The 26,256-nt window shown below is 30.5% G+C and overlaps 1 protein-coding gene across 1 annotated transcript; it reads right to left on the reverse strand.

Annotated features, from left to right (window-relative positions):
- Positions 1–390: 390 nt before the first annotated feature.
- LOC136983102 (uncharacterized) lies at positions 391–25,882 on the reverse strand. Its single transcript, XM_067279731.1, has 10 exons — positions 24,207–25,882; positions 20,252–20,491; positions 20,058–20,141; positions 16,687–16,857; positions 8,376–8,497; positions 3,130–3,255; positions 2,937–3,048; positions 1,843–2,014; positions 1,555–1,766; positions 391–1,482 (listed from the first exon to the last, which is right to left on the reverse strand). Exons 1-10 carry the CDS (start codon positions 25,693–25,695, stop codon positions 1,340–1,342), a joined length of 2,871 nt encoding a protein of 956 aa, XP_067135832.1. The 5' UTR covers positions 25,696–25,882; the 3' UTR covers positions 391–1,339.
- Between the last annotated feature and the right edge of the window lie 374 nt (positions 25,883–26,256).

The following is a 26,256-nucleotide window of genomic DNA, read 5'->3' on the forward strand; positions in this document are numbered from 1 at the left end:
TGAAACTTTCAAACTATATTTGCTTGTAATTATATATTCCAAATAAATCAAATGGAAGCAAATTGTTAAAAATAAATCAAGAGTTTATTTTTGTATTTTTATTAAACTTTGATAAAAATGTTTATATCGACATTCAGATGTCATTCTTACTGTAATTTTTAAAGGAGAATTGCATGTAAATTTCCTAATTATTTCATACATGCAAGAATTCAATTCCTATTAATTGAAATTAAAAAAAATTGGAATACATCTCTACAGATCATGATACTAAAGGATATGGTATAAACATATCTTTTAATATAGTGGTTTGGTGTCCAGGATGAAATCTGGGCAAAGAACCCAGATTTCATCCTGGATCCCAGGAACCCATAGATGGTCTATGTTGGATATGTTGGATTCCTCATTTCTCACCACCTGATTATCTGCACTGGCTAAACCATGATGAGTATGGAGAAAAAGATCCATTTAGTGCCCATAGGGTGAAGAATAAAAAGAAAAAACTAGTTATTTGGACTTCATATCAAAACTATTTAAAAAATTGTCACCTGAATATCCAAAATATGAATTAAAATATTTTTCTTTCTTTCTTCTGATATCCATAATAGCCAGATAAATCTTTACATCTGTCTAAGCACAGAAAATCATTAAATGAAGAATGAGGGCTCTAATTTTAAGATAAATGCATATCCTGAAGGGCAAGTCTTAAATCTTTAAATACAGCTGGTGACTTAGTTTTTCAACTTTGCATGCATTTAGCTGCAGATATTAAAATTTAGACATTATTAGTATGAAGAAGTGCAATGATTGATTAAGCTTCATTCATTTTGCTTGATAAACTTTTGAAACAAGTATTTATTGTGAAAACTATAAACTTTTTATTTTAAATAGCAAATTTCTTTAATTTATTATAATATGAAATCTATTTACCATGTAAAGCTAGTTTTATAGTGAATACAATAATATAATAATTTTTAATAGATCATTAACTTATGTGAATAGTAGTATTCACATAAGGTAATTCACATTTATTTAAATAATATATAATAGCACTAATAATATTGAAGAATTCATATTTTACCAAATTAAATATCACTAGAATATAAAAATTATAACAATATTTACAATAAAATGTTTGGTATCTTGATGTTTTCTTGTACTGAATAAATATATGAATAATATAAAAATATCACAATTTTTTCCATAAATGTAACAACAGACTAGAAATTCCAGCATTTTTTAATTAATTAATAACTTGATATAAAAATAAATATTAAAATCATATGATGATAAACTATTTTAGTAAAACGATTTCTTACTCTTCTTACTTCATTATTGATAGTCAATTAAAACAGCAAAAGCAAGAAGGAAGAAAATAGTGATCTGCTACTACTAAATTTTGCCATTCTTCAATCTCTTTGTCTTCAATATCAGGATCACAATTAAACTGTTGTCTATTATCTCCTTTTTTCTTTCTTGAAGGAACTGTAATTGAGACATATTAAATTTATAGCATCTATATTTAATATAATTGTCATTATTGTCAAAAATACATACCATTAGTAACAATAGGAGATACTCTGTTTCTTGATAAACTCACCCGACGTAATCTGGGATGAGAAGTACCAAGAATTCGAGAAACTGCAGTCAATTTTCTAATATGATCGACTGTTAATATTTTCTGTTTAACTTCAGAACTTAACAAAAACTGATTCAACCAATTTATAACATAATCAACATCTTTACATAATTGCATTCCTCCAGATTGACTAAATTTAGAATGGCAGCAATTTGTATTTTATATATAAATAAATAATAAAAATTATAAATATTTCATAAAATTACCTGAATTTAATTTTTTTATTCCAGATATAGTCAAGCCAGGCTTTTGAAAAACCTTCCATGATAGCTGTTCCTGAAATAATCTGATATTTACAAGGTAAATGTGATAAAGTTGCTATTCCATTTTCTAAAACATTCTTCACACATTCTTGAATGTATGTACTTCCATTGTTATCTATAATTGTTATTCAAAAACATTATGATTTTATGAAGAAAAATAAAAAAATTTGTCTATACATTTCCAATAACTAATTAATTAAAAAGTCACTAATTCTCACTGTTGTAACATTGAACTAATTAGGTCTGGAATGGTGAACCTGTGTCATGTTAGAATAATCATTTAGCATATAATATGATTTTGTTTACTTTTTACATAATATTCATAATATTAATTATTAACTATAAATAATAGCATACTATAATTATTTTAGTATTCTATCATCATCACTCTTCAATATGAAAGATTTCAAAATCAATTCAACAAAATCATTCTGATGATGTAAATGTCACAAAATGGTTTTGAAATTAAATCACATACTTTTAATTTATCTAATACATTAATTTCAGTTTTTTTTTTGTTGTGATTTTATATTCAGCTTGATTTATCATCATCCATTATTATCCAGAGATACTGCCCATCTCCAGCCAAATTACTTTGTTTTATATCATTAATTAGTGTAAATATAATCCAATAAAAAAATCCAACAGATTGTTTGGTATCATCACTTTTTTCAGTCATTTTTTAAAAATTTATTCTAAGTTTATAATTATATTACAATTCTTTAAAATTAGTTTTTGAAAATTTAAAGCTTTATCATGCATAAATATTCCAATTTTGGCATTCAGACTCAAAAACATTACATTTCCACCCTAAACTAGGCTTTTTCAATTAACAATTAACATTTAAATTAGACTCTAATGAAATACAGTTTTTCATTTTTGAAAGTTGTTTGTCAAAGAAGCCTAGTTGGTTTAAGTAAAAGTGCTTTTAATTTATATGGTTTTATTAAAAATTAAACTTTAATGTTTTTGGTGACTTTTTATTAACTAGATTTTAACATTATATATATAATATATATTTTACAATAAAATATTACCAATTTTTGATTTTTTCCAATAACTTCTTGCAGGCATTAATTCTTCAAATGTTTGCAGACCAAATGAATAAGCTTTCTGATTTAATTCTTTAAAAATATGACTTCCAATATTCTGTAAAAATTGTAAAATTTAATTAAACAAATTGATTTTTTCTAAAATTTCAAAAACTTAGTAAATGTAATTATGATTAACCTCCATAAAAGATATAATTTCTAAAAGATTATTCCAATTTTCTTTTAACTGAATTCTAGCAGACCCATCACTAGTTTCATTACTCCAGTGAACAGATTTGAGATTCTGTAATATCTTCGTCATTAACTGAAAATAAATTTATAAATTAATATTTTCATCTTATTATATTACTCAATTATATTTTTTGTTGAAGTGAGATTAAATTTATTTATATTAAAATGCTGTTAAACTTTACTGTAGATAAAACTTCTATTTAAAAATGAGAAAATTCTGAGGATGAAAAAAATATTTCTCAAAAGTACTTAGAAAATTATTTGATTCCTACGATAAAGCTCAGTAGGATTTTGGTTAATTTTAAAGATCATTTTATATTTTTACTAATTAGAATTTATCTTAAAATTATTGCAAATAATAAGATTTTGCTTTTAAGTTTACACAGTAAGACTGTAAGGAGTCAATTCCAAACCATTTTATTTTTGTTTGGGGATTCTTTTAGTTCATTGTTCTATTTATTTAGGAGCATTTTATTTCATTAAAGATAGACTAACACATCTCACCCAAGCAAAATTCTAAAATTAAAATTCACCTTTCTATGATGACTGCTGGTGGGAACCAATTACATCATCAAACCTGGAAATGACATCTTAGGGAGAGACTTCCCTAAAAGAATGGTCTCCCACCTCAAATTGCCACAAAAAGGCACAACAAAAAATTATAAAAGATTAAATGTAAGGGAGATGACATGCCTTAAATAGAAATTACTAGAATTAAACAAATGTTAGCCACTTATGTATGTAAAATAGGGTTGAGTGGGTGTAATCATGCAATGTCACAACTGCATTATATAAAGGAGGTGAAGCTCAAGATTAAACGAGGTGATGCTTAGGATCAAGCAAGGTTAAAGCAAGGCTTTCCAGTCCCCTTGATGACATAGAAGGTTCTTGGTGATGGTTAGGCAAATTTAAGTTGTAAGATTTCTGTAAGCTGCCGACATATGGGGGCAATTAGTTAATTGCACGTCAGGAAAAACCTAGGGACCGATCGTATGTGGGTGGTGGTGGCAGAAGCAAAGATGACAAGTGTCTTACAATAACCGTTTATTTTAACATCAAAACAACTTACAAAGTAGCCTACAATACAAGATGCGATCTAGATCGTCTGCGGCAGAAGGCGCTCCGGATGACGGCGATCGGAGAGTGCTGTCGGAGTCGTAGGTAAAGCCCGGGGCAGTCGGGTAGGAGAGTCCGAGGGGTCGGTGACGGACGTCGGCGAAGGAGTAGGTGGCTGGTTGGAGTACCGTTGTCCACTTCCTGGTAGAAAGCTCCGTCGTCTCCCCTTCTGACCTTGATTCGGGGGTTTTTATACGATTTTCCCTCGAATCTTCCCCTCTTGATTGGTCTCAAGTCCCTTTTTCCTTTTCTCGATTGGTCAGTCTACTGTTTCTAAGCAAGACGAAAACCAAGTTCGGCCGGGGACGGTGCCCGGGCGTTGACAGCTACTCGCATAATTTACACTGTTTGCCCCCCTCTCGCGGACATCTGGCTGAACCGATCCGCCAAACGTTCTGTGGCTGCCCCCCCTTTCGAGACGATCCCGGGCTCCTATGGTCTAGCAGGTGTCCTTGACCATCTTTGCGAATAGCTATTTTTAATGCCTCAGCGAAAGTTTCTGGGTCATGTGTCATGACTCTTCTTTTTAGCTTATCAGTTAAGCCATGCAGGAACTGAACGCGCAATTTCTCGTCCAGCTCACGCTGTTGGCAGCGTTTGATAATTGCGTTCTCCTCTTCATTCGCACCCGTCTGATCTATGCTTGTCGCGCTAGCGAGGGACTGCAAGCGGACCGCGAATTCTTGGACCATCTCGTCTCTCTTTTGAGAGCATGTATGGAATTTCTGGACACGTATGCTGTATGGTTCTTGGTCAAAACGCGTTCTTTCTCCCCTTTTTTGTTAATTGTTTACATCTCGACTCTTGTATACGAGCACCGCGACATTCTCTTCGTCGTTTATTACCGCGTTGTGTTTGTTTTAGAAGAAATGCTTTACAGATGTCCGGTTTATAGCCCGATGCGCGTTCTTGCTCCGATTAACTTTCCGAAATTTCCCGAGGTAGCGATCTTGTAAACAACCGAATTCCCGGCGCCATTTTAGGATCTTCACATTTCTTTGTTAATTTTTGATAGATTTCAATTTCATAATTTTGCTTGTTGATTTTGTGGAGATAGTTATAATTTAATTATATCTTAGAATTAAGTGTTTGGAAAAGTTTCTTATATATATACTGTTGAGTCCACATAAATCATCATAGGTATAACTAGATACCATTGGTTAAGTAGTCAGTTTTCTGTGGTCTCGGCCGACTTACATACACATTAATGTTAAAAAACTGGTTTACTTGACACCATTTAACTCATTACCACTGGATAAATCGACATACTTTTTCTGTCCCACACTCCATTAGATGTCTGATAAGTCAACTTCCCTTGAAAAAATGAGTTCATACCATACAACACACCAGAATCAAATTTTGCATTTTCTCACCTTTCATTCATGTATTATTTGCAGCAAGTGTTTCACATTTCTGTTAGAAATAAGTATCCAAAACCTAACAATGCTTATGCTGAAACAAACTTGTATCTGAATTTGAATTTAATAAAACTTTGCAAACTGAATTTGCAAAACAAGAAAACCTTCCAAGAACAACATTGGTGGGAATTCTAAAGAAAAAAAGAGGAAATTAAGAAACTTTTTCTTGGGTCTTTGTTGCAGCTGTCTCGAAAACACCAGAAAAAGTTGCCATACAAAGATGTTGAAGATGCTCTGGTACATTGGCTAAAGCAAATTTCTTCATAGAATCTTCCTGTTTCAGGGCCAATACTGAAACAAAAAGTGATGGAAATCACTGAAGTACTTGGAGTAGAAACCAATTTTAGTGTCAGTGATGGATGGTCAGAGAGATACATTGTATGTACACTACTGTATTTTCCTAATTGTAGTTTTGAGGTTTTTTTTCAACTTTGTTTCAGTCATCATATCAGATAACTCGACACATTTCCACTTTTCCTTGGGCTATTGACTTATGCAGACTCAACTGTATATAAATATATATACACAGACAGTTGAGTCCACATGTTTTTTGGATTTGAAAAAATATCTTTTTATTAAATTTTGAATTTTTGCTACCTTTATTTTGTTGTTGTACATAATTGGGCTTAGAAGAATAAATAGATTGTTTTATTACATATGATAATTATTTCAGGTTTTTGATTCATTAACAAGTTTTTGTTACTTATTGCCCACAAAGTCCAAGCCTGGCACTAACCAAACTATCGTTTATGTAATGTACCATTAAGAAACTATCTGGGTTCTTGATAGAAATAGGTAAGGTGCTACAAGACAGATATTTTTAGTTTTTAGCTTCTGAGAAAATTTAGAAAAAATTATAATAAAATTCTCTGTTCATTTTTCCAGAAAGTATACAATTTATTATCATCTCTTCAGGCACACTTTATATCAATATAAAAAATAAAAATATAAAATATATATATTTGTCCTCTATTTTTTTTTTTTATTTCTGCCATAAATAATCAGATAGGGCTGAAATTTAGCATATGAATAGTTGCATGTATTATTTACAGTACTATTTTTCTGTTTACACTTATACAGTTTTCTGTCACCTAGAAACAAGTATCTGTATTTCTTTTGAGAAAAATCTTGTTGGGGTCTGTTGGAGTCATATCTTTACCCCTTGATAACTTTGCCATCATCTTTGAACTTTTGTCCTTCATTGGACCAAACAGATGAAAGTTCAATGGAGACAAATCAAAACTGTATAGTAGATGAGGTAACACAGTCCAATCCAGTTTTGTGATGGCTTCTCCTGTTACAAACTGGTGTGCAGCTTTACATTATCATGGAAAAGAAGGAAATCTTGTACATTCAGCTTTGATCAAACTCACTTCATGTGCTTCTGTCTTTGCAAGATAGCCACATATATCTCAAAATTTATTCTTGTTCCATTTTCCATAATTTCAAACAAAATTATCTTTTTTCATGTCTCCAAAGGCCACTCATTATCAATTTCCCTACTGAGGAAACCATCTTGGCCTTACTGTAGAAATCATATCATGCTACTCTATGGCACTTTGTTTCTGGCTCAAAGTGCTGAGACTCCATATACCATTTCTGGACACAATTTCTGAAAGGCGGTCATTTCCATTCATATTATATTGAGTCAGCAACTCAATAGCAATGTTCTTCCTCTGGATTTTGTGTTCTGGTGTCAGCTGTTGTGGAACCAACTGTGAAAAAACTTTTATATACATCTTCTAAATATCTTAATTACTGAATTATCACATTCACACTTCCTTCAGTAATTCCAAGCTGCTATGATAAGTCTCTATAAACAACATACCAATCCAGTTCTTAATAATTTCATCAGTATACTTTTATTTGCTAGGGCAAACCTAGGTGACCACTATGTGGTTCACCACTCAGACTGGTGTTGATCTCATATATTTTGCCCAGCATCCAACCTTCTATTGATAGTGTGATCTCTGTAAACATTCTTTTAGACATTTATGAATATTTTCCATTGTTTTCCCTTCAGGTGTTAGGGATTTGATGACAACTCTGTTTGTGGCACACTTCACTATCAGTTGCCATTTTTAAAACTGATTACATCTACACCATCTAGCAGAATCTAATGAAACTTTATTGTCCAAGGAATAAAAGTTTAAATTTAACATATGCCAAATCTTGGCTCTTTCTGATCATCTGTTGCAAAATAAAAAATGTAGGGAAAAACTTTCTGACTGGCCTTTGTACTTCAGTTCTTAAACATATAAACCATGATTTAAATGACACAAAATAATATTGAGATAATAAACATTTTAGAAATTAAATACATTGAAATATTAGAACTAAAATTATTTCAATATTTGTTTATTTATTTATTCAATCTTTAAATAAAGATTGTATTTATTTTCATATAAAAACTAAACTGAGAGAAATGAAGACTAAAATGATTATTGACATCAAATTATCTTTTTTCTAAATGTTTTTGTAAAACTTTCTAAAATTGTTTATAAAACTTGTAACTGTAAATGCTATATAAATTTTAGTTTGAAATTTGTTACACACATATATATTTTAAAATATAATATTGGTACATTACTTTCAAAAATTAATATAATTTTATATTTATTTCTGTATATTTTATGTAATTAAAATATTTTAATTATACCTCTAAATCAGAACAACTGATTAATAGATATATAGAAATATTCCAGCTTGAGAGGAAAACTTGTCGTTTGTCTCTTGCCCATCTAATAGCATAATCTGAAGTAGAGTTTATGTGTGAAATAACTGAAAAACATAAAATTACAAAATCAAATGCTTTAATAATACTATTGTAATATAAATTTCATAAATTAATTTATTAATACTTTTACTGTCTTGTAATACATTTAGATTAAATGACAATAAAAAAATTTTAAAATTATAAAAATCATAATGCTATATATCTCAAAAATTGGATTATTGTAAATATATCACTCACTAAACCATCACCAGTTCATGATATGAAAAAAGAACACTTCTTACAAATGTTTTCGTCTATATGAAATAGACATCTTCAGATCTAAACAATATCGAACCAACAGCTAGTAAAATAGAACGCTTTTTCAAAAGATCAGGTTGATTACATAATTTGAATACATTGCGTCAAAATTTGTCATGTTCGAAATATAATTTTAAAATATGTAAAATATTTAAACCATATTGCAATATCAAACCAACTCTAGCCATTGGTTCGATATTGTTGAAACCTGAAGCTGTCTATTTCATATAAACGAAAACGTTTGTAAGAAGTTTTCTTTTTTTGTCATGAACCTGATGGTTTGATGAGTGATATATTTAATCATAATGCTATATAATAATAATAATAATAATAATAATAATAATAACTCTCCGGTGGTCACCAGCTGGTCGTGGTGGGAGAGCCCAGTGATTTTACTGATCCATAGGGCAATGCAGGCTGGAGCACAAGCTCCTGGTAGGGACACCCATGCCAGTAAGGTCTATGGGGAGAAATGAAGCTAAGAGTGACCACACCCACATTCTGTGGTGATATTTATTATGGTAATAACCAGATCAAAGTGTGATACCGGCTCAGACATCGCCCGAGTTAACAAGGTCTGCATTCGTGGGTTAGGCAGAGGCTTACATTCGAAAAATAGGCCACAGTCTCCCTTGGTTACCGGTGGCGAAAGCAGCACCGGCCCAAGCATGGCTACTGACAATGCCCTCAACAGATGTGAGGAACCAACTCAGCCTTGGTGTTTCTGTGGCAATGCATCCACAGACCACAAAGGCTGGAAAACCACGTCAACGGATGAAATGGACAGTAGAAATGAACGAGTTTATCATCCGTACTTACTACACGATCACAAAACTCGAAACAAACATGACAGCATACAGACAACAACTACACCATAGATTCACACAACAGTATCCTCATCTTACTGTCACCGAACAAAGGGTTGTTGATCAAAAAAGAACAATTATACACAACAACCTTATTCCACAAACAACACTTGAACTTATCAAACAACAGGTTGCTGATCAAATACATCAACAGACAGAAACATCTAACATTAATGAAGATCATGTAAGCTGTCAGGATAATCCAGTAACAAGCATTGATAATAACACACATACAACAATTAGCACTAATGATACTACAGACACTTCCTCATCCATCACTGATAACATAGACATGGATTTAGTTAATACGCTCTCACTTATATTTCAGGAGACACTCACTAAATATACAGGCACAGATCCCACACAAAGACCACGAATACCAAAAATCAACATGTCGAAGGAAGTAGGAAAAACACTAAATTATGTAAACACTCACTTACTACCACACTACATTCATTCAATTTCTACACTCGCAGACATTCATACATTAGTTTATGCTGGGGCAGTCACAGTAGTGACACACCATGGACTGAAAGTACAATCACAGACAAATACACAGAAAACACAATTCTATCACAAGCCTGCCTGGCAGAGAAGAATAGAAACACAAATAAATGACATTAGACAGCAATTAGGCAGGCTGACACAATACACTAAAAACAATATAACACCCAAATTAAGGAAACAGCTCAAAAACATTTTCAAGAAAATAAAAACACACACAAAACATGAACATCACAACACACGCATTACAGACTACATTGATACACTAAAACAAAAACTTGCCGCCAAAGCACGTAGACTCAAAACGATGCAAAACATGTACACTACGAAAACAACAAAATAAATTATTTACAAACAATGAAAAACTCTTTTACAGACAAATTAATAACAAAGCAAACACTGATACACAGCACAGTGGCACACCAACAGAAGAAGAACTCACAACTTATTGGTCTTCTCTTTGGTCCAGTGCTGTCACGCACAATGCTGATGCAGGCTGGATCGAGGAGGAGAACAGAAACTTGCACAACATACCAACTATGCCCTGTGCTGAAATAAACATACATGATTTCCAATACACTGTTAACAGAACACACAACTGGAAGACACCTGGTGTAGACAACATTCACAATTTCTGGTACATAAAGTTTACATCACTGCACCAGGAACTAGCTAAACACCTAACACACATCATCATCAATCCACAAGACATGCCAAATTTTCTTACTCAGGGCATCACCTACATGAAACCTAAAAACAACAATACCACAGACCCCACACAATACAGACCAATTACATGTCTTTCAACACTCTACAAATTATTGACATCCTGTATCGCAAACAAAATATACAAACATGTTGAAGAACACAACATTCTTAGAGAACAACAAAAAGGTTGCCGTAGAAACCACAGGGGATGCAAAGAACAGTTACTCATAGATTCAGTCATTCTACGGCAAGCACACAAACAACACAGAAACATACACATGGCATATATAGACTACAGAAAAGCATTCGACAGTGTTCCACACAGTTGGCTGCTACATATTCTACACATGTACAAAATACATCCATCACTCATTACATTCTTCCAAAACACTATGCAGCACTGGAGAACAACACTACATCTCAGGGTTCATAACACTTCCATACAAACAAACCAAATCTTTATTAGGCGAGGAATTTTTCAAGGAAATTCCTTGAGTCCTCTCTGGTTCTGCGTAGCCTTGAATCCATTATCCAACATGTTAAACAACACACAATGTGGTTACAATATCAGACACGAAAAAACAACACAGTTTACACTGTCACATCTCATGTACATGGATGACATAAAACTTTATGCATCCACACAAAAACAACTTCATCAACTCCTACAAATCACACATTCATACACCAAGGACATACAAATGGAATTTGGCCTAGATAAATGCAAAACAGTTCACATAGAAAAAAGAATCCTGAAGAAAGAAGATTTTGCGCTTGGAAATGGAGACATTATTGAATCCATGGAAGAGGGCGAGTTCTACAAGTATTTAGGATTCCAACAGGCCAAACTAACAGAACATACACAAATAAAGCAAAGATTAATTAAATAATACCAAAGTAGGCTAAATGCTATTCTCAGAACACAGTTAAAGCAATAAACACATATGTCATCCCAGTACTCACATATTCTTTTGGAGTTATACATTGGACTCACACAGATCTCGAGCAACTCCAAAGGAAAACAAGAACAACACTTACTAAGCATAAACAACATCATCCTAAATCCGCCACAGAAAGATTAACCCTTCCACGTAAAGATGGCGGACGTGGCCTGATTGACATAGTTAACCTTCACTACAAACAAATACAGTCACTGTGAGAGTTTTTCTACAAAAAACAAGAAACATCACAATTACATAAAGCAGTAACTCTAGCAGACTCAAATAACACACCATTAAACTTACACTCACATCATATGGACACAACACAACATATAAAAAGCATAGACACCATTAAGCAATCGTGGGCTCGAAAGGCACTCCATGGCAGGCATCCTTATGATCTGGCCCAGGATTTTGTTGACAAAACTGCGTCAAACAGCTGGTTAGCACGGGGATGCCGTCTTTGGTGAGACAGAAGGATTCATGATTGCCATACAGGATCAGGTCATAAATACTAAAAACTACAGAAAACACATACTCAAAGATACAACACTCACAAATGACACATGCAGAAAATGTCATGTCATGCCAGAAACTATACAACACATCACCTCTGGTTGCAAGCTCTTGGCACAGACAGATTATTTACACAGACATAATCAAGTAGCAAATATAATACACCAAGAGCTTGTAAAGAAACACAAATTAGTAGACATCCACGAACCATACTACAAATACATTCCACAGACAGTATTGGAAAACAACACGCACAAAATGTACTACGACAGAGCCATAATCACAGATAAAACAATTTACCACAACAGACCAGACATCACACTCATTGACAAACACAATAAAATCACATACATTATAGACATATCCATTCCAAACACTCACAATATACAAAACGCATGTGCTGAAAAAATTAGCAAGTACACAGAACTCGCCCAAAAAATAAGGCATCTGTGGAGGATGGATAGGGTGCTTATTGTACCTGTTGTTCTCTCCTCTACAGGTGTCATATCACACACACTACACAAAAGCCTGAGCACATTACAATTGAATAGAAACATATACATCACACTACAGAAGGCCACTATATTGAATACATGTCATATTGTGAGAAAATTCCTGAATACAGACACACACACTGATACACTTCTTTAATTTCTGTTTTGGTTACTATGCCTTGACTTTGGTCCGGCATAGTACACAGCCACCGGTGTTAACCAAGTATCTCTCACTTAACCCAACATAATAATAATAATAGTGGTGCAATGTAAATTTTAAGTTTATTATCTCCCTGGAAAATTTCTTGTAGATTAGCTGTGATAAATTTTCTGAAAATTATATTATGTCTTATCTTGTGAAACTCAATCATTCAGTGTGTTTTGTTAAAAGTGACAAATACACCAAAAAACATTATTACTAGTATAAGCACTGATAATATGTTTAAATTATAAAAAATTAAATTCATTCAGAAAATCCTATTTAAAGTTAAATGAGATAAAACTGATTTTACAAGAATTGAAAAACAGGATAAAAATTAATTTAATTAAAGTGTTGTAAACTATTGAGCTGATTCATAACTGATTATCAACAAATAAACTTCATTCCTATTTATTGCTCCTTTATAGATGTAACCATATTTCTACTTCTCTGACAAATCTAATATATAAAGATCAGTCAAGTTTATCTCTTCAGATAAAGAATATTGTGTATTTATATTCTCAATATAATTAATCTGCAGCAGCTATGATTATGTATTATCATTAATTGTTCTCATCACCTAAACCAGCAGGGCCAGTGTAAGCTAGTAAGCATGGAAAGCAAGTAGCATACAAAGAACAAGGATAACCAATAAAGGCAAAAATTATGGAAAAAAGTTATGAAAATATTAGAAATTACACACAAATACTCATGAACTTGTTGCAAATACATTACAAAATATAATAGTCACTAATAAGCCAATATTTAATATATTTAATCTGTTGGGGCTAAGGGACACCAATTTCTATTTTGTAGGAGACACTATGTATTCTTACACAAACACAAAACTACCAAACAAATACTGCAATAAATAAGAAAAGAGATGTATTGCATATTAACATATACAGAATCTTTATTGTGATAGAATTTCAAAGTAGAGTAAGGACCAAAATTCCAAAGTAATAGTAGTTTCAACATATTTTTTACGATATTTAATTAGTTACATTATAATATTTTTCCAAAATCACGAAGAGCATTTTGAATTACAATTAGTCTAATAATAGAAAGTAAAAAAATTTTTTAATGTTATAGCATTATAATTATATTGTCTGGAAAAAAAAATTAAAATATTTTATAACTTGTATAACATAATTATTCATTATACAGTCAAGATCATTTCAAAGTTAACATAGCTTGTTTTTTGAACTTTTGAGTTTATCATCATCTTATCAATATGTAAAAATTAAATTAACCTTAATTTGACTTTTAAGACTTAATTTTTCATTAGATCCATCAAAAAGTTTTGAAGAAAATATTAGCGAGGCTGAGGCCAAAGTTTTCAATGCGAAAACGTGTACGTCGAATGTTTGGCGCCGCTTTGCTGTAAGCCTAGAAGTTTGACAATGGTGTTTGGAAAGTCAGTGGAATCATGCTCAACATTCCAAACACCATTGTCAAACTTCTAGCTTACAGGAAAGTGGCGCTGAATGTCCGATGTACATGTTTTCGTATTTGAAAACTTCAGCCTCAACCTCGCTATTATGTATGTTTTACAAATTGTAAATTTGTGTTGTATGGCAAAACCATTTCAAAGTTGACACGGAATAAAACGTTCAGAAAGAGTCAAATTTGTTGGACCACCTTTGGCCTGAATTACATGAAGAAGTTGACTTTGCATACTGTTAATTAATTTACGAATGATATCCTGCCCAATTTCTGACCAAACCTTAAATAAGTCTTCTTTGTATGTACAATGATAAAGATTTTCTATGGCTAAGAGGAATACAGCAGTCTAATTTGTCCCACAGATGTTCTATTAAATTTAGGTCTGGTGACTGCAGTTGTCATTCAAGAACGTTGATATCATTTTCATTGAAATATTTTCTGAGAAGCAATGCTGTATGTTTGGGATCATTGTCTTGTTGAAAGACAAATTTATTTTCAATTTTCATTTTCCTTGCTGATGCCATTAAATTGTCTTTAAGTATCTGTAATCTACTGCTTTCATGTGATCATGAATTTGAACAATATTGTCCATTTCAAACCCTGAAAAACACCACCAAACCATTATGTAAGGTGAGTGCTTTATTGTTCCCACAGTTTTATTTTTATTGAATGCTTGATTTTTCTTTTTGCAAACAAATTTCCATCTTTTAGCATCCTGCAATTCTTGTTTTAACTCATCACTCCAAATAACATGCTTCCAAAACTCTAGGAGCTTGTCCAGAAATTTTTTTGGCAAAAGCTAATCTTTTCTTCTGATTCACTGCTGAAATCATTGGTTTTCTACGAGTCACTCTTCCATGGAAACTTTTTTTATTTATTCTTCTCTTAATAGTCGAAACACTGGCTTCAAGCGTAAGCTCTTTTTTTTATTTCTTTAGCTGTTATAAAAGTTTTTGGTGGTCTCATGGAAAATCATGACATTTTTTCTTGATGTTGTGCCTTAGGGCAGTGTCCCCATGGTAAATTTCTCATTGTATTGTTATTTAAATATTTGACAACTATTTTTCTCCTGATTCCTCGTGATATTTGATGCTATTTTGCAATAATAGAAGAAGAATCGCCATTTTTTCAGCTCATGTACAATCTGCACTCTTTCTTCAAGACTCAATTCTCTCTTCTTTAACATACTTTCTTATTGATACTAAAAAACTATTTTATTGACAACTCTGAAATTAAATTTTGTGTTATAATCAATTTGAAATTAATTTCTTACTGTATTTACAATGTTATCTTTGTTGTCAACTTTCAATTGACAAAATATTTTATTTGTTGCTCTTCAATTCTTTATTGATGAAACAAACTAATCAGTTATCTATTGTTTTATGCCAATTAACAAGGCTATTACAATATGCAGAGTAGTTAACAGATCAGAAATGCATTTCTTTCCTTAAAATGTTTAAAAAAAAATTTTTTTTCAGTCGTAAACTTTGAAATGATCTTGACTGTATATGTATTTTAAATTTAATAAATTTATTTATTTAAATAAAATTACAATAATCTTGATATGAGATTTGAACTTTCATCTGAATAAACTAATCTATAGTTTATAAAAATGAAAAATAAAGGTTTAAAACACACAAATTTTCATTACTTGATTATAATAAAAATAAAATAAAATTTTAATATAAGATTCATTTTATCACAGATAATAATAATGCTATTAAAAAGAATACTTTTAAATGGAAAAAAGTAAATTTATATAGTTGAAATTACTTCAAAAGTTTCAATTTTTCAAAAAATTAGGAATTAAATATGTTTGAAATACTATCAGGTAAAAATTATAAATATTACTGTTTTATTTTATGATAAACATAAAACCTACATTATACTTATTTAGGATTTCTTTTATATTTAACACTTAAGTACAAGTTTCATGAGTTAATAGATATAAGCTTAATAGTTAACGTGTAAAAACTAAAAATCTCTTAAATACTAATAAATTGAATTCAAACTGTTACATTTTACTGTTATCTATCATCAAAAAATCTATTATTGTTCATGAATATCTTTGAAATTTTACCAGTAACAAATCTAGAATTAATTATTATAGTTATTTAAGAATCAGCTATATTGAAATTAAATGCATTCTAAACTATTTTAAAATAATCTGATTTAAAAAAAATGCTGAATCAAAGAAGAAATAGTTATTATTTAACTTTTATTAGTTTAAACAATGAAGAAGAGCAAGTAAAATAAACTTACTTTTGAATGCTGTAGAAAAATAACCTGCTGGAATTAACATCAATAAACAAGAAACCATTGGTTCAAAAATACCACAAATTAAATTTCCATGATTTGTTCCTGCTGTTCCTTCAATCAGAGGAATTGGCACACAACGAGAAGAATAAGTCGTTGCTAATGTTGTACAAAATCCTAAGTAAAAGATTTCAATTTTAAAGTATAGTTTAAAAACAGTAATTGTTATAGTATGAATAGTTTATAGTTTATTCAAAAATGTTTTTTATAAAGAATTGTCACCTTTTGCTGATTGATTCATGTTTGGGAATAATCATATTATATACGAATCAATGAAATTCTGCGATAATTTGAATCAGCATAAATTTTGAGCTGTTTTTAAGGCTTTGAGCAGACCACATTATATCAAATTAGCATTAATCGAGGAAGCGCTAAACAAGGTCTTATTGTACTTCAAATGATTCTAATTTTGAATGTTCCATAGTTCAAATGATAAATTTGAGAAATTTGACTTGGAATTTGAACAATGCTTCTATGTTTGAACAGAGTGCACAATGAAAAACTGTGCTTGCTGTGTAAACACTATCAGTGTGTTCAACTCATCTCTGTGAAAACATCTCTTGCATTATGCTAGTTTGTTTTCAGTGCTTTAAAATTTTGGTATGTTTGATTATATATAACTTCTATCTATTAAGCATGGTATCCAAGAAGAGTGTTGTAGCAACAAAGCCTAAGAGGAAGGTTGCAGTATCAATGATTAAGGTGAAAAAAGGAACTTATAACAAAGCATGAAAGTGGTACACGTGTGGCAGATCTGAAGGCTGTGTTTAAGATGCCAAAGTCACTGGTGTGTGATCAGTAAATGCAATTTTCATTTTATTATACAGTATTTATGTATTTTGTTTATTGTTCTCATGTTTCAATTTATTATTTCAGGCATTTAATCAAGCTATTTTTATCTTAAATTATGTGTATTTGTCTGCTTAAGTTTATTGAAATGGGTATTATTTAGGGTCTGGGAATGGATTAATTCACTTGAACATTTCAGAATGGTCCCATAAAATGAATTAAATTCAAAGTACAAGGCATCACTGTATTATTATTATTATGTTGGGTTATGTGAGATACACTCGGTTAACACCAGTGGCTTGTACTATGCCAGACCGAAGTCAAGGCATAGTAATCAAAACAGAAATTAAAGAAGTGTATCAGTGTCTGTGTCTGTAATCAGGAATTTCCTCACAATATGACATGTAATCAATATAGTGGCCTTCTGTAGTGTGATATATGCATTTCTATCCAACTGTAATGTGCCCAGGCTTTTGTGTAGTGTGTGTGGTATGACACCTGTAGAGGAGAGAACATTATTATTATTATTTGAGGTCTTTAGGTTCAGGTATTATGCTCAATTTAGTGTCAATTTCATTTTGAATTATAATTTGCATAATCCTTTATTTTTTATGTATAATTTGTTTAATAATATATTAAAATAAATAATATTTAATTATTGTTAATAATTATTAATTATTTTGTTAATACATTAATGATATTGCTAAATGACATAAAAACCTCTTAAGATTTCTGCTAATTTTTAAACTCTATTACTACTGATTTTTAAAGAGGACTTTTTAACAGTAAGTTTTAAAAATCATAAATATAATTTATGAATATTGCCAAGTCAGTTTAATGTTATCTATAAAATGTAAAAATAAAATTTGTTACATATTATGACTACTGTAATAATAAAAGTTTAGTTAAGAAAATACCATAATTGTGTGTGAATAGCCCACAGGTTATTTGTTTTTTGAAGATAATTTAAAATGGGTGTGAGTTTATATAATGGGACATATTATATGCTAATTTTAAATTGCAATTACATATTCATCAAGCAACTTTTTCTTTCTCTAAAGCCACTAAAGATGAATGCACACATACACCACAGAACAGAAAAGAGATTTGTTTGTTGTGACTTTTGCAGCATAGGTGACAGAGGCATCTTCTCTACATCCAATCACAGCTCATTTCAGGTAATGTTTATGTCACATGAGTACATGAATCACATGTATAACATGTTTATCTGTTTAATGATGGAAGGTTTGAATACAAGTTTCAATATAGATAAGTTTCTTGAATCTGTGGAAAATTATGCCTATTTTAATAAAATTTAAAGCATAATGTGATGCAGACAAATGTAAGCATTTTTCTTATAAGGAAATGCTTCTTATCTCACATTTTCTCTTTTGATTAAATCTCAATAAATAAAGAAAACTATATAAAGTAAAAGTTTTAAACAAAAAGGCACAAAGATATCTCCCTTATTCTTCATCTTAAACCATGGAATGCAGGTACCAAGAAACAAACTGCTTTTTGCTTATCAGTTGTGGCTTGCAGCAAAGACATTTTTGCAATGCTACTTTTCCATTAAGCACTGCCTTAAGAGTGATTTAGAAAATATGAAAATCCTTTGTGTGTTGCAGATATTTTCTTCTGCTATTGCAATTTTTCCAAAAATAACCAAATACACATATAAACATACCTTATACTTGATTCTCTCGCATACATATTCCATGCTGTAATTGATGTTATTAGCTCCTATATAAATATTTATCTTAAAAGTTGATAAAATCTCAGTAATTACTCCTATCTATATAATGATATCCTTTCAGAGAACTTTGATAGTTAAGATGCATAATGCATTAATGCTATCCTAGTAAGCTATAAATTCATTGCTCTTTACATCACTCAGTGAATTTTGATAAATAAAAATAATTATATACATTTCAAATGATATCCCTAGCTTGACTGTACAATGTTTCATTTTGTTTACATGCACAACAACATTACTATTTTTCACCATTCTGCTAATGAAATTGAAACTAAAGATGACATCATTACAATTTTGGTTTAATTGCTTCATTTTTTTTTAAACTCTACAATTTTTATCCATTTTATATTAATTAAAGTAACATTTATATATAACTTTTAAGCTTAGAAAACAATAATAAAATAAATTTTTATGTAATGTTTTCTAAATAGTAATTGCATGAATAAAATGGCATTTCAGCATTCCATTGGATGGTATGATATTACAATCCATCAGGTCTTCACTGTATAAGAAGACACATGTTTTGTTAAATGAGCTGGCTGCCAAGAAACAAAAGTTTTTTATCTTATCACTTCATTTCTGTTAGTACCAGTGAACAGCTGCTCTAAAGGCACAGGGTATGCAAAGGTTTTATTTCCATTCTACCCAATTTCCTATGGAGTCCATGCCATTGTGGGTTATCTACACTAAATTATGATATATAAATTTTAACTGTTTTTTATGTTTCATAAAAGTAACAGACTAAAATTAATATTGTATAGATTTAACTCACTTTCATCCCATGCCATTAAACAAATTTGAGTATATATCATATCATGTACTTTCTGCAACACATCCATCAACTTTATAGTTGCATCTGAAAGAAAAAAATTTAATGATAATATAATTTTTATAAATATTTTTTAATATACAATAAAAGTTTTATACAATCTGAATAAAATTTTTAAGATGAGATTATATTTTTACCTCCATCTGATTTGAAATCTTTCAATAATCTAAGTAATTCTTTTTGAAATGCAACTGAAGAAAATGATAATGGATACAATGAATCAGTTTTTGAAACAAATAATGTAACTGAAAAATTTGTCAAAACAGATATTGTTTCTTCTGTTAACCCTAGCCAAAACTGATGCCAATAAGTTCTTTCTAACTGTGTACTATCTTCAAATCCTAATTTTGTTGGAATCTGCCAAATCTGACGAGAACCTATAAAAAGTTATATTAATTAATACAGATGTTTACATACATACATTTATATATATACAATAAAATAAATTTTCATACTACTATAAATCACTAAATAAAACATATTTCTTGTTCCTAATTAACAAATATAGTAATCTCTGCATGATTTGATATTATATTATTTTGTATAACATTATTCCTTCATAAGAAAATATTGATTCACAGAATGTAAAAATTCATGTAAAATGATGTCTTATGCCAGTGTTTTTAAACCTTTTTATAATATTGGTGGCCCAAGTTAGTAATGTTTTTCTTGTGACACCACTACTTTTTTATTGGGCTTCAATTTGAAAAAACCGTGGATTTATAAATTCTCACTGTCATCCGTCTTTCCTTAATCTTGAGAATGGAGTTATATAGATGAAAGATTAGACCAGATATGAAAATCTTAGGGGCAGAAATCCTTGATTATATATGAACTTCTGATGCAAACCGAAAATCATGTTATTTCAATTCAAAAATTCTCTCCTGAAAGGTGTTAGATAGATGACTGGCATGACTCTATTGTTAAAGGAAAAGTATGATATATACAGGGGCAAGACACTACTAATTTGAGATGGAGAGCATATATTTTAAATTAAATAAATTAAAAATTACAACCCGGCATCGTTACAATGTCACAATAAATAATTGCTTGTTAGAATTATTAACTTCTCAGCTCTATATTACATGGCATCCCCAAAGTGCCATTGTGGCATCCAGTGTGCCATGGTACCCTGGTTGAAAAACGCTGTTATGTAATTGTACATGTGGCCAATGAAGTTAGGTATATGTGTATGGTAAAAGTTTTTGTGCAAGTTAAGTATTTACAAGTTATATTTATTATTTTGTATTTATTATTATTATTTTGATTTTATTATTATTTTTCTAAAATAATTTATGAAAAAATAAGGCGTTTTGAAAGTCATACTATTAAATATCACACTTTACCTCACTTTAAAAGACTCATTTAGAGAAAAAGAAGTTTTTCATGTAAAAGTTTTTATTGAATGATAAAAAATGAATTTTTGTCATTAAATTTATGTAAAATTATAATGTAATAAACACAATGGTATACAACTTTCAGTCACTATATTGCAAAGATCAAACTGCTCCGTATGATTTATTTCAATTGCAAATAGGTTTGTTTATAACTATAGCAGGTTGTCTTTAATGCCTAGTAGAGATAATAAATTTTGAAATGACAAAAAGTTATTTAAAGAAGTATGGCAAATAATATAGTGATCAGCAGTTATTGTTGAATTTAAACCAATTGGCAAATTGCAATATCAATTCATTCTGTTTTTAGGGTGTACTATAGATTACCCCCTATGGAATTTCAGGACTTTGATTATATATTGGAACTCAGGGGACCGAGATGAGTTCAACGGTACCCTATTTTTGGACCTGAAGACGAATAATAAAAAAGTTATCATACTTTTTCACTTACCATACTTTTTTAATGCTCTCACGAAGACAGCACCATAGTTGCTAGTACTGCCATCTTGCGGTAAAGTCTGCAAACCATGACGTCGGACTACGGTCATCTCCAGTAGGGTTAAACACGCGATACGAGAGCAGAGAGAGCGACGCGACTTCTGATCATCGTGCGATTGCCGTTTCGGTTAATGTTACTTATGGCAGCGAATGTGGCAGCCGTTCCAACTGTTCGTGCTCTCGACTGACCTCCCTGAGGGGAGCTGCCAGCAGGCCATCATGTGCTAAACATCACTAGTTATTGATTCACGGTAGTTATTGAACAAAGTAAAAAAAAGGGAAAAACGTCTACTAAAGGCAATTTTAATGGCAAGCAACGCGACTCCCGATCGCGATAGCGAGGCCGACTTAGCGGAGAGAGCGACGCGACTCCCTATCATCGCGCGATTGCTGGAAAAAAGTATGATAGCTTTTTTATTTTTTGTCTCCGGTCCAAAAGTAGGGTATCGTTGAACTCATCTCGGTCCCCTCAGTTCAGATATATACTCAAAGTCCTGAAATTCCATAGATAGTAATCTATAGTATCCCGTTTTTAAAAATACAGTATATATTGTTCAAAAATTTAAATTAAGTTACTTAACATTTGAGAAAAACTAAAGTATTTTTATATTAATAAATCTAAAACAATAAACACATCTGATTTATGGGTTTATTTAGACAAATTATATAAGAAAACAACTGTGCAAATGAATTATTTTCAATAAAAGTTATATTATTTTGTATATAAACTTTAGTATGTTTAAAAAATTATGAAATTTGTTAATTTCATAATTTAACTTTGTACAAGTAATGCATTATTTCAACATAAGTCAAAGATATTACCTGTTATATGACAATGATTCAGCTAATTTTTTCAGTACTTTTTTTATATGTTTTATATTATTGTACTATATGTTACTATAAAATTAATATAAAGTGACAATATTAGAAATGGTCATCATAAAAACTGTATACAGGGTGTATCAGAATGATGTTTTAAAAATTTGGGGGCGTGTAGAGGATGAAATTTTGAACATTTTGATATAAGGAACCCATAGCCGGAAATGTGATATAAAGTTTCTATAGCAGTAGGAAGTGCTTGACCGCCCTTCTCGACTTCTTCCTCTGGGGGTTACGTAAATGTCCCTTGTGTACACAACACCTGTAGGAACAGTTCATGAGCTTATGGAGTGCATCTTTACAGCATTTAATACCATCAGATGGGAGCATGGCATCGTACAGAGAGTCGGACAAAACGTGGTTCATTGTTGCATATGATGTAACCAAGTTGGTGGTCGTCACATTAAACATTTACTCTAAAGTAGTGCAGCCATTGATTTGATGTACAGTTTGATTGTACTCTACTGTTTTGTTAATAAAACTTGTCATAAATACTGTATTCTGCTGTTTCATTCAGCATACCGACTGCAAAGTGCAAAGTGCTGTAGAAACTTTATATCACATTTCTGGCTATGGGTTCCTTATAACAAAACGTTCAAAATTTCATCCTTTACACTCCCTCAAATTTTTAAAACATCATTCTGATACACTCTGTTATATAACTATTTTTAAATTCTTGATTGTTTTGTTAAATGCAAAATTATTTTCTTTTTCTGAATGAATTTATATTTATAGTGTATAAACAAGCAATGAAAAAACTAGATATGTCTGTTGTCACGTTGCAGGTTATGCCATTCACTTATGTTGAAATAATGTATTATTATCATAAACAGAAATATGATCTCAGGGAAAGTGTCCTACTACGATTACTACTTATTATTACTGCTCAACATCTACACAAATGAATGAATATTTTGTGAAGTTTTTTTTTATACATAGATAATATGACTTAGCAATTGCCATTCAATCTGATCAGTTTCTAATTATTGAACAAACATAATTTTTTGATATTAAACATTATCATAAAAAAACCAAGTACAAACAAATCTGTCAAAAATGTAAACTTTTTTTTATCCCAACAACAGATAATATTAAATTCAACTGTCTATTCCTTAACTGAACAAAGCTCATCTGTAAGACAATAGCCTTTGTACAGTACCTTAATATGATTTTAAATCACCATTTACAATAAATACGTTAAGAATTTAAAAACTGCTTTACAAATTCTGTTTTTTCCACTAACTTTATCAAGATTATTAAAATATATCATCATATTATATTGAAGTGAGAGAAGCAATCATCATAAAAAATATATTCCTACCTTGAAATTCTTGATTGTTTCGTTGAATACTTGCAAAATTATTTTCCTTTTCTGGCTGGATTTTAACACATGCAAAAGCAAATAAAAATTTTAATAATATCATTTGATTAATTTGAAGTAATTCACTTATAACTTTATTCATAGCAGATGCATTATTGGATTCTGATGATAATGTAGTACTATGAACTGTATTAGTAGTATTTGTTTTTCTACCAAATGCTACATCACTAATAGAAGCTGAAAAATAATCAGATGTGCCATTTAATTTAACATGAGTGGCATCCTTTGAATTAGCTAGCATCGACCCCCATTCAAATTCTTCTTGCTTTCCCGAAGATAATTTTTTACATTCGGTTACAAGAAATGACGACAACTTCCTCGAGGCAGTTTTTGCTTCATAATTTGCCAACAACTTAATTGCTTCCGAAAATGAAAATGGAACTATTTTACATCTGGAACAAAACTTATTTATTTCAATACAATGCATGTGACAAAAACAAACATTTTCATTTTTATCAATTCTCAATAATTTATTAAAATTTTGAAGTGTTTGAAATGCATTTTGTAATGCATCCGACAGTATAATTTGGCCCCCAATGATACAAATTATGGAAAAATCAATATCCAAAATCCGACGTATCCAGAATAAAGCTTGAATTTCTAAATTTTGTAAAATCTTATGAGTTTGAGTCAAGAGAACATCAAGAGTTGGATCCCAACCAATATTAAGTATATTAAGGGCTCTTCCAAAACTTCTTAATAATGAAGGCCACAGACCAACATGTAAGCTAAGCATTTCTATCAATGATCTAACACTTCCTAAATAAATCCCACTCTCTTGAATAAAAAACCTATTTTTGCATAGATTTGTGTCCAAGACATATTTTAATTTTTTATACTCATTAATAACAATTTCTTTAATTTCAACTACAAATTTCTCAGCTGTTTGAATATGTGTAATACATTCTTTTTTTAAATTATATAAACATTGTTCTTTTAATAACAGTTTTAGCTTTGAATGATAGTGATTGAGTTTCTTAAATTGACTGCCTTCTAACACGTTTTTTTGATTATTGGAATTTTCGTTATCTTTTTGCCGTTGTAACATTTGGGCTAAAGTTTCCAACATTTGTGAGCCTTGAAGAAACAATTTCTGATCACCAAATAGGGGAGGAATTTGAATTGTGTATGTTTGTTGAGCTGATTTTTCTTCAGTTTTTGAAACATTGTTGCTATTGCTGCTGCTGCTGTTCTTGTTGTTGCAGCTACTGTTGTTGTTATTGCAATTATTTCCAACAGGAACACTATTTCTTCTCAATTTTATGTTTCCAGAAGAATTAAGTACATTTTCTAATGAATTTGATCTATTTATAGCCTTTTGTTCACTCATTTTTTGAGATTTTAAGATCTTTGTCCATTCTTTACGATCTGTAATTTCATTTCTTAAACTTCTTTGAAGAGGAGGAAGCAAAGAACGAGTTTCAGACATTCTTTTCTAATCAAATATTAAATAATATAATCAGACATAACTTAACACTTGAATGATCTTTAAAAATTTATTTATAATGAACGTCACTATTTCAAAAATCACATTTACAAACATTCTTCTCTATTGTTAATAACCAAAGTATGAAAAACGTGCAAAAAGCCAATCCATTTCACGTCTGCATGTAAAACACATACAGAAAATTTTTAGGGAAAAGTAGGGAAATTCCATTCAAAAATTTCTTGCGTAGATTCTATACCAGGAAGAAAAATAACGTAGGGAATTTTGTAGGGAAATTTTATTGACTTTCACCTACAAAATTTTATCTAGGGAATTCGGCATTAAATTTATTTTCACATTTAAAAGAAATATTTTAATAATGTTGTAGTTTTAATAAATAAATTTATTTATAAATAATTTATTATAAAAAACTTTCATTTCGTTTAACAAAATAAACGTTTATAAAATAAAATTTTCGTAAATAATTGATAGAAAATACATTATGTTTTACAGGTAATAAAATTTAATTTAATTACTTTAAAGTCGTTATATTATTTTTAAATA

Source organism: Centruroides vittatus, unplaced genomic scaffold (genome assembly GCF_030686945.1).
Source record: "Centruroides vittatus isolate TY-2023 unplaced genomic scaffold, ASM3068694v2 contig_876, whole genome shotgun sequence".
NCBI lineage: Eukaryota > Metazoa > Arthropoda > Arachnida > Scorpiones > Buthidae > Centruroides > Centruroides vittatus.